This window comes from Phocoena sinus, chromosome 10 (assembly GCF_008692025.1).
Source record: "Phocoena sinus isolate mPhoSin1 chromosome 10, mPhoSin1.pri, whole genome shotgun sequence".
NCBI lineage: Eukaryota > Metazoa > Chordata > Mammalia > Artiodactyla > Phocoenidae > Phocoena > Phocoena sinus.
The window spans coordinates 19,442,698-19,459,365 of NC_045772.1; the positions used below are offsets into that span (position 1 = coordinate 19,442,698).

The window sequence follows — 16,668 nt, forward strand, 5'->3', positions numbered from 1 at the left end:
CTCAAGCTTTGAAGAATAAAGATACATATATGCATAAGCTACATTTTCAGTCGATACTGAGTACAGATAACACTATTCAATGATGTTTTTAACAACTGTTAACTATAAAAGTAATACCTGCTGAAAGTAAATAATAATAATATCTAGAAAGTGCAGAAAAGTATTCAGAAGAAAGTTAAAATCACTTGTCATCCTGCTACCCATAGGGTCATAGGACCCCCATTAATCCAGGCATAGAGTCAGTCTCCGGGGACAGAAGCATATGGGAAATCTCTCTCTCCATTTTGCCAAAGGGCAGGACATCACCCTACCCCAAACACTACCTTATGTCTGAAACTTCTTCCCATTGATCAAAACTGCAATTTTTAAAATAAGAGAATGAACACACCTATTATCTGGAGAAATTAAGCACAGATGTTTACATGTGTGATTGTGGGCATGCATTTGAGTGGTATGAGTGTGGCTGCGTGTGCGTGTCATATGCACACTTGTTCTCCTTAGTGGAAGGAAAAAAATTGAAGCACTGTTTACCTTCTTGTCACCAATGAACAGAATTTTCATAAAATATTAATGATATTGTCAAGGCAAGTGTGCTGTGGCTTCCTTTTGGCAACGACCAAGGAACATAAGTTCAGGAGCCAAAGTTTAATGTATGAGAGGAAAACTTAGAATTGGGAAATGTAATCCATTAACTTGAGTTTCCTTTCGTGGGGGAGGACCAGTGAGTGCACCTTTTGAGAACCACTAATGTGGTTATATGTGTCAACCTGGCTACGCCACAGTACCCAGATATGTGGTCAAACTTTCTAGATGTTTCTGAGAAGGTATTTTTTAGATGAGATTAACATTTAAATCAGTAGACTTTGAGTAAAGCAGATCTCCCTCCATAAAGAAGGTGGGCCTCATCCAGTCAGTCGAGTCACTTTACAGGAAAAGACTGGTCTCCCTGGAAGAAGAGGGAATTCTGCCAGCATAGCCTCTTTGGACTCGAATTGCAGTTCTTTCCTGAGTCTCCAGCCTACCGGCCTACTCCACAGATTTTGGACTTGCTAAACCTCCACAATTACATGAGCCAACTCCCTAAAGCATATTGATCAAGAGAGGGATTAACATATACCCACTACTGTATATAAAACAGATCATCAACAAGGACCTACTGCATAGCACAGAGAACTCTACTCAGTATTCTGCAGTAACCTATATGGGAAAAGAATCTGAAAAAGAATGGATATATGTATATGTATAACTGAATCACTTTGCTGTACACCTGAAACTAACACAACAGTGTAAATCAACTAGGCTCCGATATAAATTTTTTAAATTTATTTAGTTTTTAAATAAAAATTAAATTTAAAAAAAAGAGAGAGAGGAGACAGATAGGCAATAGATCCTGTTTGTTCCATTGCTCTGGAGAACTCTGACTAATACAACTGAGTTTAAATATTTATTCTGAGCTCTGAAAGAAGCTGAGGCCTTTACCAAGGTGTCATAAAAAGGAGCAGAGTGTGTGTTTCCATGGCACACCTTCATTCCACCCTCAAGGGACTATGCTGGGCATAGGATGAGGTACAGTCTCCAAGGATATATGCTTCCCAAATGGATCATTACCAAGGGTTCCTCCAGATTCTGTTTCTCTTCCTCAACTGATTACTCAAACTTCTGTTTATGCAGGGAACCATCACGGGAAGCAGTCTGAAGTGTTTCTTAGCAGCCACCTTCAAGTGAAGAATCGAGGCTGGAGGCTATGTGCCCTGCTCTCAAAGAGCACAATAAAACTGCCTCAGTTGACCCACAGGAAGCATGGGATGTTCTGATGAACCAGTTTTTCCAGAAAGTTCAGGGCTCACCAGAAATAAGATCTTTTTGCTTCAACCCTTATTGTGGAAAATCTTTATCAAGCGTAATCATTTCGTTTTTCCATTAAAATTTACTTAACAAAGTACAAACACTACCATTAAATCTTTCAAAATGGAATCTCTGGCAAGATCATTGCGTGATCAATCTCCACCTCCGTTCTTCTTACCCAGCACTACTCAGATTGGCCTAGGTTATAATGTAACCCAGGTCTGCTGTTGCACATTTACCTTGAGGCACTATGCCATTCCCAGAATTAATCACAGATTCAGTTACATACAAATCTTTGTTTACAAGAGAATCGTGAGGGAATTAGACTGTTCTCCGGTCTTACAGCTCTGTGAAGGCTACTGATGGGGAAAGGAGAGACTAAAGGGCCTCCACAGTGCAGGAGTCTGAGAGCATGGCTGCAGCATTATCTCCCACATCACAACACTGGGAACCTCTTCATTCCCACAGAATTTTGTCCATGCTGTTCCCTCTGCCTGGAATAGCCTTTACTGGCTTTAAAGAGAATTAAAAATGGAACCCCTTCCACTCTTACATGATTCTTTAATGCCATGTCTTTGACCATCAGTGTTAAAGCCCACATTTTGAACACTGATGTGGAAGAAACAGTGTAGAATGGACAGGGGGACTGAATTTGAGCTTGGTTTGCAAGCACCTCAATTTGTTACATTAAAACAAGTCACTTTTCTATCCACCACTACCCCACCCCTCGTTTTTCTTATTTATAAAATGAAGACGTTGGTCATTTCACTCTCAGAGAGTTTATTATCTTTTTTATGTGAAATAGTTTACCTTTATCGTCATTTATTTTCCAGACTTTGATTCAACCAACAAAATGTTTGGAGCCCATACCAAGGTAAGCCCTGGGAGTAGAGCCGTGGAGACGCCATCCCTGCTCTCGTAAAGTTTATCATCTTCCTTTCTCCCCTTAGTACTTTCCCCTTTTTTAAAACTAGAGTGAATTAAATACCTAGCTTATTTGTTTCAAAAGATAAGTGCAATTTAAAGTATATTTGAATCCCGAGCTTTGCAAAACTCCCCACGCCTCCCAAATTCCACACATCAACGGTGAAGATTGCGGTGGCAGTTTCCCAGACGGCCACTAGAGGGCGCGCACATTTTTCGATTCCGAAAGAAAGCGTTCTTTGGGTACTTGCCCCTGACATTCGGAATTGGTGTCTCCTTTCCTCACTTTCTTTTCAACTTGGGGCAATTGTGGTGAGCCCTTAGGCTCTCTCACTCCACCACGCCATCCTCGCCCCATGCAGTGACTCCTCATCTGCCATTACGAAGAATTCTTTTGCTACCCAAACCACAAAAGTTTTGCTTCTGACTGTTCTCAGCATTTGCCCTTTTGACATTTTAGAAGAAATAAGATCCGAGTTTGATGTTGAAAAGAAAGCATTGATTTCTTTAGTGGGAGGATTTCTTCTCCCTATTACTGTTTTCCCTAGCTGTGGGGGAAAAAGCGCCTCTAAGGATTTAAAGCAGTTCCTTTGAGCTAAAGATCTTTCTGAGGGCTAACAGAGCTGCTTCTGAGCAGATCTTTTGGAGCTGACATTGGTCCCCTTGTTAAGCAGCCTGTCGTATTTTTGAGGCCCAGCCTTTTCCTCTGAGTTTTACATTCTGAATTGACCAGACCTTGATCTCAGACATTGGAGAATACACTCCCAGACCAACCCTCCTCACAAACCGTGAGCCAGGAGACAGGCCCAGTAGTTTACCCCAAGTTCTTTGCCTGGTGGGTGGCCCCAAAGCCTTAAACCTCACCCGTTATTTGGTTCCAAAGTCCTCTTACCCCCAGATATCCATCCTAAGCTTTTCGTAGGAGTCAGCACTGACATTAATGAAATAAATTGTAAGTCTGCCCCACTGCACATGGAAATGAGATGAGCTTTTGAATGAGCAACTCTGCAGTTGACATGGGGAGGACTGGGAATGTGGCTCGAGCAAAAAGAGTGGGGGTGGGGTGGGGCTTCCCTGGTGGCGCAGTGGTTGAGAGTCCGCCTGCCGATGCAGGGGACACGGGTTCGTGCCCCGGTCCGGGAAGATCCCACATGCCGCGGAGCGGCTACGCCCATGAGCCACGGCCGCTGAGCCTGCGCTTCCGGAGCCTGTGCTCCGCAACGGGAGAGGCCACGACAGTGAGAGGCCCACGTACAGCAAAAAAAAAAAGAGTGGGGGACAGGGTCTTGCCCACCCCTTTCTGTGAATCTCAATCAGCAGCCTGCTCTTTAAGGAGATGAACGACTTTTTTTTTTTTTTTTAAGAAAGGTGTCAGGAGTCTTCTGAGACTGCAGCTTTATGCAAATACGCTACTCAAGAAGAAGGCTTTAGGGGAGAGTTATTTATATCCCTCAGGCATTACACATGCAAAAGGTGAAACTGTGAATCTCTGCATTTCCAGGAGTGGATGTCCTCATGCTGAGCACATCCTTGCTACTTTGGTGGCACATAATTCCCATATCTACCTGTCAGGTTGTTCCAGGCAGGAGACTACATAATCATTCAGTCATTTTAGAATGACCCTGTATGTTTCTCTCCAATGGGGCTTCTTGACCTGAACTTTTCCTAGGGATTAGATTTACTACCACCTTGGACCCTCTAGTAATAGGTGCATCCATCTCTTTTTCTCCTAAACAGGTGCAGGATCCAGTCATTACATCGTGTGGCACATTTATTGCCCTTTGGCTTTCATGTTGACTCCTGGAATTAGCCAAGAAAATGGCTATTTCCCTAGGAATTATTGCTCTGTTGCTGGCTCACCCTGCCCAGAAATCTAGACCATTCTCCATGTTGAAGTATACAGTAATCACTTCAGGAAATTGCTTTCCCTGTTGGAAACTGAGAGCTCACATCAGAATGTTTCCACAGCACAGCTGATGATAATTACGACTCACTGAAATTTCAGTTTTCTTTGATTGTGACATAAAAACTGGGACATAAATTAAAACCCAATTATCCTTTAAGGGTAATTGGGGTTATAAAACCAAGAGACTGTGAATCAGTGTGTCGATAGTGCAGGAGCCCACTGTCGGATGGAACGGTATGCATTCTGTCTCCTGAAGCAGCCTTTTACATGAAATGGTTGGGGATAAGGTGATCTGTTCACACGGCATGCCAAAAGAGCCCATCAAACTGGGGTACAGCCTTGGAGAGGGCAGTGAGCTCCTAGGACATCTTGGAACGATTAAAACAAGGGAGAACTGCAATGGGAAAGTCACAGCCTTTACCTGTGAAGGTGCCCAGCGGTGGACCCAGGCACCCAGCACCAAGATTCAGCGGGTACCTGACTCTGCACACGTGGAAATGGCAGATCTTTCTACGTGTGAGACAATCTACGTTATCAAAGTCCATGAAAGGAAGTTGGACTTTTTTTTTTTTTTTTTCCCACGAAGGATGTGATCTGCCAAAGCTGTGGGGGAAAAAAAAACAGATCTTCGGTAAATCAGGTCCTAAGTTAAATGTGTGAAGGGGAGATAATTAAAGGAAGTCTTGGATTATTTTCGAAGTACAGGAATTGCCCACACTCCTACAGATGCCTCCCCGGCCACCTCTTGATGGTGCATATTTGTAGACTCTTTAGGTCAAATCGCATCCACTGAAACTTCCCAACTTTGCACCCCAAAGCCTCTCATGACACACCCCTCCTCCCCCATCCTGGATTCTCAACAGGGTTTCACTTCCCTGTCTTTCCAGAGAAAGTGTGCACTTTTCGTATTTTTAAAAGAGCACATACCCTCCACATGACAGCAGTTTTCCTCTCTGTCTCTGCCACTTAGCTGAAAGCCCCTGTGGGGCCTTGACTGTGATGCATGTAACTGGGCACACAGTAGGCACTCACTAACTGATGCTGAATATACTGCACCATTAAAATGACATCACTCCGAACGTCTAACTTGTCTTTCTCGAAGGTAAACACGGCCACAAGTTATGAATCACAGAGAAGCCTTGAGCAAACTCAACCCCCTTTCAAAACCAATTGGGTTTTCCTTCGAGGGCACTCACCCCTGCAAACAACTTCCTGGCCACAGGACAACATAGAGACCCAGACAAGGGTTTCCAGCAGACCTCTGTTTTGAGTCGATGCGTCAATATCACTGGGTCTCCTGAGAATCACGAGAAAGAGAGGCAAGGTCCAGACTATTTCCACCGTCCCTGGGGAGCCATGCCCCGACAGACCTCTAGGGAAAGTGGGATGTCCGACCTGGGCTTTTGCAACCTTATTTCATAATCTACTTTCTTATCTCCTACTTCGCAAAACCGAAGAGAAATTGGTGCAAACTATATCGACAAAAGATCAGAACTTGATTCTCAGTGGCAAAGGCAAGTATACATTATAAATAGCAAAACAGCTGGCTTGGACCATGTTGCCGGCCACTCATCCAGTTGAGAGATTTGAATGACATCATAACCCTTGAGAGGGTATTGCTAGCCAGCTGGTGTTATTTAGAATACACAAAAACTGGAGAAATAAAATGCACTCATGTGCGCACGCGCGCGCGCGCACACACACACACACACACACACACACACACACACTCAGGTTCAAGTTATGCAGAAAAATATGAACGACAGGAAAATCATTTTCCCCTCAGGTGCCCTTCCCCTGGGGTGAGGTTGGGGGTGATAAGCAGCAGAGTAGAGGAAGGAAGAAAAATATTTTATTATTTCAGTTGGCTTTACAGCTCAGCAGAATCTTTGCCCTGTCGTGGGCAGAAAGCATTAGACAGTGTCCTAAAGGGAGCCAACTGCAAAGCTGCCCGCCCCTTTCCAGGTTCTAGGAAATGAGATCATTCCCCTCACTTGGCAACTAGGACGAGGGGTCATCCCAGCGCTGTCTTCCAATCTAGTTTACCCCAGACATTTGAGGGTTAAAATTGTAGGGTATGTTTGAGATGGTCTTTTTTTCATTTCTTCTTTTTTTTTTTTTTTTAATTTTGCGTTGGCTCTGGAATATAAAATTGCTTGCCCATCCTCCAAGTGTATTCCTTTCATACTGGTAAGGTGTATTAGCAGATGTGTGTGTCTTCCTGCCCAGTAGAAAGTTAATCAGAGGACAGCACTGGTATTTTAATGTCTGCTCACCCTGTCACTAACACGCATTCTTTTAAGGGAAAAAATGCTTCTGTGCTCTAGTTTTAAAATGCAAAGGTATGATGTTATTTGTCACCATGCCCAAAAAAGTCCTTACTCGATAACTTTGCCAGAAGAGGGAGAGAGAGAGAAGGCAAGCGTTCCCCCAGCTGTTTCCTGTCTACAGTGTCTGTGTTTTGTAGATAAATGTGAGGATTTTCTCTAAATCCCTCTTCTGTTTGCTAAATCTCACTGTCACTGCTAAACTCAGAGCAGATAGAGCCTGCGCAATGGAATCAAGTCCTCAAAATTGAAATGTGACATTGCTCTCAACATCTCCCATCTCCCTGGATTTCTTTCTGCCTCATTATTCCTGCTAACCAATTCATTTCCAGACTTTGCACTTCAGAAGCAATGGGAAAAATCAGCAGTCTTCCAACCCAATTATTTAAGTGCTGCTTTTGTGATTTCTTGAAGGTAAATATTTCTTACTCTTTGAAGTCATTGGGGAATTTTCTTTAAACTGTGTACTGTTTGCTTCTGCTTAGAGATGTTCTTCACTTTAGAATTTTCATTGTTTCGGCACTGGGAGTTATTTATAAATTGCTGAATATGCAATGCTGTGGGATCTGAAAAAATAGCTCCGGGAGATAAATGCCTTTGCACAGATATCTGTATGAGTAAAAACTATTGCAAGGTACTTACGCTAAATCCTCCACTTCTGCAGGGCTTGAGTGGTGTCATTATAGAAGATTCCTTTAAATCCTGTCTATGGTTAAGGGCTATAGAGCATGGATATGAACTTTTGGATTTTTTTTTTTGCAGGTGCAGATGTTTTATTTTTAAGACCATGTTCGTGTGTATGTAGGACTGTGTGTGTATGTATCTGTGTGTGTGTAACTTGTCAGGACTTTTATTACAAGGCATGCCACATATAAAGAGTTACATTTTAAATGATATTAAAGCTTTTAAATGTGGTCTTTGGAGCGAAGGTCCCGGAACTCTCTGCACTTACGCCCAGAGAGTCAAAGTTAGAGTGAAGTTTACTTTGCTCTTCTGAAAAAGAACTCCTTAAGAACTCTTGCTGACCTTGCACATTCGTATAATTTAAACAAATGCATACTGTATATGGAAAGCGGAAACTTTCTAGCAACTGCTACTCCAAGTTTTTTCTTTTGAAGAGGATTCTCAGGGGCGAAGTCTGGACTTGGGGTTTTGTGTTGTAAAACTCTGATTTTATACTCGGTGTTGTAAAGTCTCTTTAGGTAAATTTGGCTGGCGTTGTCAATGCACTGATTTCTCGTTTCCAATCACTGGCCCTAGTTCAAGTTTCCATTCTCAGCAAAATTATATCTCTCAAGACTTGTGTTTTTCCAATTTGCAAGCACTTTTAAGCCGCTGTCACTGGCTCCCCGATGCAATTGCCTGAGGGCTCAATTCATAAAACGTCCCTACCGCTTAGTACGGTAATCATTTGCTGCTTTCAAATACTCCACCACTAGGACTTTTTTTAGTCAAGTAAGTGGCTTAGGAGTTAAGGATACATCCTTGTCAGGCACCTGATTCTGCTACACTTGAGATGCCAAGATGCATGCCGGCTACCTTGCTTTTAAAAGAAATGAAGTCAGTATACACATATGCTATGTGGTCTGACAGCTGGGGGCTTCGTCTCCCTGCTTAGATGATCTTAAAAGAGGCTGTGGAGTGTTATCTCTGCATTAATTACAAGTTTGGAAAACTCCAAATGAACTTTCCATGTTGTGTATGCTGAACTGTTCAGAAGTAGAGCTAGCCGTAAGTTGTTGCTTTTTCCTGTACTTGGAGCAGGAAGTGGTTTGAGGGAGCTACGTGGTCTTTCAAACGTAATTCAATGAGTAAAGGTGTCTGCCAGGCAGAACTAGCAAGCTGATTGTACTCTGAGTCTCAAGATATTTCCAAGTGTTTGAATCAGAAGGAAGAGGGCACAGGAGAGGACTGAAGCTTGGGTCACTGTCCAGGGCGGCTACTATAGGCACACAGTGGAAATTGGGGGCTTGATTTGGAGGAAAAGATTGACTCGAATCCCAGCCGTGCAATTTGTTCATTGTCGGAATGGACAAAAGGCAGTTTACCCAGGCTCATAGCATACCTGCCTGGGTGTCCAAATGTAACTAGATGCTTTCACAAACCCCACCCACAAAGCAGCACATGCTTTTAAGTCCTCAGTTTATTCACATCAGTCTCATAATACCCACCCTGACCTGCTGTAAAAGATCTGGAACAAACAAAAATGGTTACACCTACAGTGAGTATTTTCTTATGACTATTGCCCTCAAATTTTGCTGGGCATTTTTATTGTAGCCCAAACATCTGGAATCAATTGATATTCCATGTATTTAAGATAAAAAGAAAGGTCTTTTAAATTTTGGATTTGTGAATGATTTTTGGGAAAGAGTGCTCTGCAATTTTTTTCTTTTCTCTTTCTCGTTCTTCCTTCCTTTCTCTCTCTCAGATCTTTCCTTTCTCTCTCTTCATTTCTTTTGTGTTTGGAAAAATAAAAGGCCCAGGAAATGATGAACATATGGGGCCACTTGTTTCGAACTTTTAACTCCTAAGCCGGTTCCTTATTGTTTTCTTTCCGGGGAACATAATGTGATAAATTCTCTGGTTCTCTGTGGCTGTACTGGACTGTTCCCTGAACTAAAGGTGAATGCACTAGAGGTTCTATCTTGTCCTAGAACTGTAAGTGCTGGTATTTATCTTAGAACATAACTCAGCAAAAAAAAAAAAAAGAAAAGAAAAAAGAAAAGAAAAAGAAAAAAGAGAGAAAAAAAGAAAGGAAAAATCTGTAAAAAATAAATCTTAAATGCTAGAGATTTTTATGTATTGCTGGGTTTAAATGTGTCATATGAAATAAATAACTACTAAAATATAATTTTGACCTCTAATGAAGTTCTCAATTCACTAAGGCTATAAGCTGAGTACCTTTTCCCCTGGATTTCACAAGAACTGAAGAACTTGAAGGCATCTACAGCTGCAGGTGCTTGGCCTTAAGCATCACTATTAAATCAACAGAGAAGGAGGGATGGAGAAATAGGATTGGCAAAATAACATACATTCTAGAACTGACCCATTGCCAGAGTGTGGGGTATGTTCAGTGAGATCAGTTATGAATTTTCTCTTTTGAAAAGGGCAAGGAAGTCCAGTTGGGTTGGACTGGCTGAGATTTCCACTGGAAATACTGAAAGGGAAAACTCCCATCAATTATTATTTTATAAATAAGAAAGATAAGGATAGGATGACTTGTTTCTAGCCGTCTCCGTGGCTTTGGCTACATGGGGGTGGAGGGTTTCCATGAACAGGTCCTATGGAGAAAATGGAAGAAATGTTCCATCAAGCTTTCACCTCCTCTTCTATTTTATGTCCATTATTTATGAGGATTTGCAAATAGAGGAGGCTTTTCATCTTCCACAGTTTTACAAGTATTAACTAAATATTTACATTGTGTTAACGAGAGTCAGGGGTTTAGGGTTTTTTTTTCTCAATTGCTGAGCTGAAAGTCTGGCCACAAAAATGGAAATCTTAATTACAATGATGGAGCAAACTTTGCCACTGATGTAGACAGCCATTAAGTTAAGAGTCCATGGAGGGCAAGGAAGGTGGTTGGAAAATAAATGACTGAGTCTGTTTCTCCAAAAGTGATGGGGTTAAATGGACCTGCCACCACTGGGAGGTTCAGAAAAGCCTCTTTTCATAATGATAGCTTCCAGCTTAACTACATGACCTTTTGATAGGGTCCCTCGCTTAACATCCTGTCACTGACTCTGCTGATGCTGCTGAGAGCGAATGCATCTGGGGGGGGTGGGGGGAAGCTACTCACCTTGGGAGGCTTCCTAGAAGAAACCACATCTTGGCGCCACAAGTAGCAACATGGAAAAACTTAATGCTCACCTTCGCATTGTTTCTACTGCTGAGAGTGAGGACGGAGACCTGAGCCACAGGAATCCTGCTTCTGGCAGGGCTGCCATTTGGATGTCTATCATTTGCTAAGTGAAGCCAACCAGGGGTTCCTGCTATAAAACGGTTACAGTGACACATAAGTCCCTCCAAGAGATGAATTCCTGTGACTTAAAAAAAAAAAAAAAAGGCTTTTGCAGGTTTTGAGCCCAGTGCCCTGTTCATGGAGGGCACAGTCCACACGTGTGTTGATCTGATATTAAGCTCACACGAGGGGCGTTAGAATGAAGAAGGCGTGGGGTCTACTTAGCATAAGCCAATTTCCTTCCTAAATTTCCTCACGTTCCTGATTTTATACTTCTACTTGTAGTTATTAACTGCTGATCTTCCCCAGGTAAGAAATCTCAGTCTCTCTTTCTCTGCCTGTGTTGCTCTCTGTCTCTGTCTCTCTCTCAAGTGGGAAAAAAAAAAAAAAAACTGTGATGATATATAGTATTTGCACAAGTTCTTTTTCAGCTGCAGTAAATTCTCTTTAATCAGTAGCTGGGGAATGATGTTCTGGTTAATTTAATATTCTGGTCGATAATGAATGCACATGTTATCTGTGGATGGCCAATCTTGAGAGAACTTAAATGAATAAAACATATTTGGCCCCAAATCTGGACTGAGCACAATTTAACCTTTGATGATTCCCAAGGTTTACCAGGATCTCTGAGCGGTGTGGGATCCCACTGCTATAATAGCATCTTTCACATTCACATAGTAAATGTTTCTAGATATTTTATCTCACTGAATTGTAATAGGAACCCATAGAGAAGGCGTTCAGGAAGGACTTCCCCAAGGTTCCACAGTAGCAAGAGGATTAAACTCAGGTTGCTTGATGCCAAGACCTGCTCAGCCCTCGCTGCCCTGCGGTCACTCACACACCTTGTTGCACTTCGGAGCGGGTAGTTTTGATGAATGACAGGAATGGAGAGCTGAGGGTAAAGGCGCCCCTGCCTCACCCCCATCTCCTGGCAAGGACCCAGGAGGAAGCATGACCCTCCTTCTGCTTCTTCGGCAGGTGAAGATGCACATCACGTCCTCCTCGCATCTCTTCTACGTGGCCGTGTTCTTGCTTACCTTCACCAGCTCTGCCACGGCTGGACCCGAGACCCTCTGTGGGGCTGAGCTGGTGGACGCCCTTCAGTTCGTGTGCGGAGACAGGGGCTTTTATTTCAGTAAGTAGCCTCCTTCTTACTGCTCTGTGGATTTACAACCGCAGGGAGTATGAGAAGAACTGAATGACTGCCCACGGCTGGCAGCCGTCCTCAGCCTCCGAGATTCCTCACCTTAAAGCGAGCCTAGTGTTTCAGTGGGGCTGTGGCACGTTTTGCAGATTTCAGATGGAATTTTCCTCCTTAGCAGTTTGTCTTTTAACGACTTCCCACTGAGCTTTACTGCAACTATGCTGCTCTACCCTCACTCTTCCATTCCTTCCAGTGGAAAGGTGTGACAAAATGGCCCTGGAGGATTAAGGTTTCAGTTTTTGAGATCTGTGAGTGCACGTAGCCACATATCTGAACATGTAGGGCTGTTTTAAACTCTAGGTTATTTGGAGGAAACTAGGAAGGTGGACTTGGGCAAAGAATGGAGGGGCCCTTCCCAGATGTCTCCATGCGATATGAAATAACCAGGAACACACAGAAGGTGAACCTTGCTGAAAGGCACGTTTGCAAATACACAGGCTCTCACTCAATGCAAACTGAAATGTTGAATTAATTCGCCCTCCATTCAAACTGACCTTGAGTCTCTGTTATTGCCTTCCCTTGACATCGCTCTTCTCTGGGGCTCTCCAGTGATGTCTCCATCTGGAAAAGGGTTTCTGACAAGTGCAAGGTCACTTATCCCATAAGTAGGTCTCAGGTGATTAAACAGTCAATAAAAAGTAGACAGCCAAGTCCACGCTTGCAAATAAATAATAAACACAAACAAGAGTCTGTGCTACCTAAGGGAATAGATCATTTAAAGAACCTACCTCAGAGGCATCTGTCTCATTGTATACTACAGGACACTGATGGGAAGCCAGACGCTCCTTCTGTGTAATTCTTTGGAAGTTTAGAGAGTTTCAGGAAACTGACTCTCAGGTCCTCAGGACCATGAATCATTCTTAGAGGTTCATATCGCTTAAGTGTAGACAGCTTACCTCAGTTACCCACTAGGCTTTGAATAGCTCCTGTGATGACTCACAAACTTCAAGTCTCTCTCATCTTCTTCCCAGGAAGGGGTGTGTGTGTGTGTGTGTGTGTGTGTGTGTGTGTGTGTGTGTGAGAGACTGGAAGGAGGGGTCTGTGTGTAGCAGTCCGGGATGAGTACGGAGCATGGGAAGGAAGAGGCTGATAGGCGTGTTGATGGTCTGTACTCATTGTAGATTTGGTGACAAATAGCTTTTCAACAACTAGTGACAGAAAGTGAGAAGTGCTTCCTACTCTTTGAATGGGCAAATTCCCACTCTCTGTTTCCAGCCAATGCTTTGAGTGAATTCATTTATTTTTCTGGCAATAAAGCGATTCTATCCCATCCTCTGTTGCTATGCGGATGAAAGCCTTCATTGGGTGAGTGCTTTTCAAATAGCAGGCTTGTTTTACCTTCAGAATATCTTGAGGAAGGCAAATGTGTCACATCAACGTCACCCAATGATGGGCTATCATTATTCTTTACTTTTCTACTACTGATCCACATTTTAAAAGATGGATAAGTGTTTCTCACTTATTATGCCCAAGAGGATTTTTTTGTCTTGATAATCAATTTGTGCCATTTCCTTTTACCCAGTTCACTAAGTGATTGCCAAGCCCCCAAGTGTCTTGTGTTATGTGCCAGGTTGAATTGTGATGTTCAGTGTGACATGCTCCAGGATTTCCATGCACAGTGCATGGAAACTGGATCTTTTATGACTGTGATGCTTGCATTAAATGATTGAAAATGAGAATGGAAAGAAATAACTTGGTCCCAAGTAACCATATGATACTTATATATGTTCACACAGATAGTTAAGAGTATTGGACAACTGTGATGGAAACTGATTTCAACGCACTGAAAGGCATTCTGTTACTCCAAGGATCAAAGTTTAGCAAATGTGTTTTAATTCCATTTTAGTAACTTGAAAGGGGAAGGTTCTACATGGCAACTCTTAATGCTTAGAGTATGACTTTGGATAGAAAGTGGTTTTATAAATTGTGTTTTATTATTATTGAGAGTCTAGGTTTCATAAGTTCTGCCTTATAGAACTCCATGACTTAATGTAAATTATTTGTCTGACATAAACCCTCACGCACCAAAGTATTCTTATTAACTTTCTAGTCAACCGGACTAGCCTTTTTGCCCAAGAGAAGTTAACCCCTTTAAATTCTTTAATTCAAAACATTGATGGAGCATCTGCTATGTGTAAGACACAGTACGAGGCATGAGTGAGATACCTAGAAATGAACGAGAGATTAACTTTGCCTTCAAGGAACTCACAGTCTAGTTGGGAGATTAAAAAAAATAAGTATCAATATTAGCAAGTGTCATAGAGAAAACTAATCATGGAAGAATAGATTATAGTCCTTTATGCTTTTCCTGAAGACTTTTTCCCAGTTTTTGAAATCACCTAACCCAGATCTGCCCTCTCAATGGTCTCCTTGATACCAAAGGCCATATTTATTTACCACTGAATCCCAGTATCTAGCTCAATGCCTGGCTGATATAGCTGCAGCTCTAATTTGATTGCTGGACTGGCAGGACTGAACTGAACGGAATCCAGCTGAATGGGATGGCATGACTTGTTTGGGACCTTAGTCTTCAGAATCATCAAGAATTAGGTTCGTCAGGCACTTTGGACAATTCTCACCTCATATTTACCCACCTATTTGATAAAACTTTATCTTTTCTCAACTGAATACCGTGTATACTAACAATGACGTAGAGGCGGCATTTTGGTCCTCCCCAAGCTAGGCTGATGGTCTGTTTTGTGTCTGAGCCAATTATTCTTACAGGCATTAACTGTTGTCAACAAATTTTATTGAGTTTCCTTTTTGTCCCCTGAGATTTACTGTGTGTGGAGAAGTCAGCTCTAAGCATTTACAGCCTTTGAAATACTTTTTAGAGGAAAGCAGTCTTCCCTACCTCTGTCCTCTGCCAATCGACTCTTATTATATTTTTTACCCTTATTTTCAAAATTTTATTGCGGGTGTGTGTTTCGTTTTAAGCCACTTCAAATCCATTTTGAATGTATGGATTTTTTTCATAGTGGAAGGGGGTTTCTGATCTTAGTTTGAAACACAAACATCTAAAAGAAAATTGCCTCCATATCTATCTTTTTTATTGGGCTAGAACATCTAACAAGGAGAGTTTTTAACCCTATTAGAGACAGAACTGTTGTGAATAATTTTTTTTTTGTAATGCTTAATTTGCATAGATTGACCCAGTGTTGTAAATCAGTTCCTATTTCTCTACAAGCCCAAGTTCCACTAGAGCACAGGGGAAGCCACCTTCTGGATTATTTGTTTTGTGAACATCTTCCCAGCATAAGTGAAATAGTTCCTCTATAATAATGCAGCTTCCCCAGACATTTTATGCAATGAAATTTGCAAAGAAGAGCTAACTACTGATTCTTCCCTACATATCATAGTAAGAGAGCATATCAACCAGTTTCATACTTTCATAGTCTTGGGAGAAAAATGGTGGCATAATGGAGCTGGCACACTGGGAAAGAGCTAGCTATTATCTTACCAGATTGATGGAACCCTCATAGAGAGCAGCTTGTTATAACCTCGCTGTGCATGGAACAAAGCAAGAGGAAAAGAGCTTCAAGTGAAATAGGAGAAGCTAAGCTTGCCATAGATATAATTTTTGACAGTCATGGTGATTAACCATTTTAACATGCGCTTTAGAGGCTTGTGGAATTTCTCTCCTTGAAGATACTTTAAAAAATGATGGACAACCAACCACCTTGGATGGTTTCAATTAAGAGCAACCAAAAGAAAGCGAGTTTCTGGGGTCCTTTTTAGTTTTAAGAGTCTATAAACAGTCCCTTAAATAAACTGTATATGCTTTACCTCGGCGGTCTGGGAAAAAGGAGAAGTAAATCAATTAGAAAGGAAAGTTGGATGCCCTTTTGGCTATTCCAGATTTATAGCTTTTGTAAAACATACCTCTAATGCATAGTTATTAAGAACAGGTCTGAATAAATGAATGGCATTCTTCATGTGTTAGAACATACTGTTTTATAAAGAGTTTAAGTAAAACTTTGCAATGAATTTCATTGTTATTGATTGCAACAACCTTCCTAGATCGAAGTTATTATTATTAACTCAAGCTTCTTTCATTTGAAATATAGTGCTCAGAAAACTACTCCCAGACCTGTCATTCATTAGCTGTATGACTTTGGCAGGCATTTAAACTTCCTGAGCCAAAATGTCCTTGTCTATAAAACAAGGGGATTTTGTTAAAGTAAATGACCTCTTCTAACTTTAACAGACTCATAGTCTAGGTTGTAATTAACAAGGATTTGGTGCTATTCAAGAAAGGAGAACCTTGGATTTAAACAGTGACCGAAGAACATTTAGACTCCTTTATCTTCTCCACATAGTTTCTTTTCCTCCCCAAAGATAGGAGATCCCACCTACTTAAAGAAAGAGGAGCCAGCTTCTTTGTTTTATTTTGTTTTAAGCTGGGTTCCAACCCCTCGGGGATGAAATTGAAGCTTAGACATGACCAAATACATGCAAGTCATCTGGCCAAAGGAGCACACACCTCATGAAAACAGATTGCCAT

The 16,668-nt window shown here is 41.9% G+C and overlaps 1 protein-coding gene across 1 annotated transcript in view; it reads left to right on the forward strand.

Annotated features, from left to right (window-relative positions):
- Positions 1–7,158: 7,158 nt before the first annotated feature.
- The window catches only part of IGF1 (insulin like growth factor 1), a 56,424-nt gene continuing 46,914 nt past the window's right edge, over positions 7,159–16,668 (forward strand). The window contains 2 exon segments of the mRNA XM_032646429.1: positions 7,159–7,416; positions 11,939–12,095. Coding sequence (XP_032502320.1) covers positions 7,354–7,416; positions 11,939–12,095 — 220 coding nt within the window. The 5' untranslated portion in view covers positions 7,159–7,353.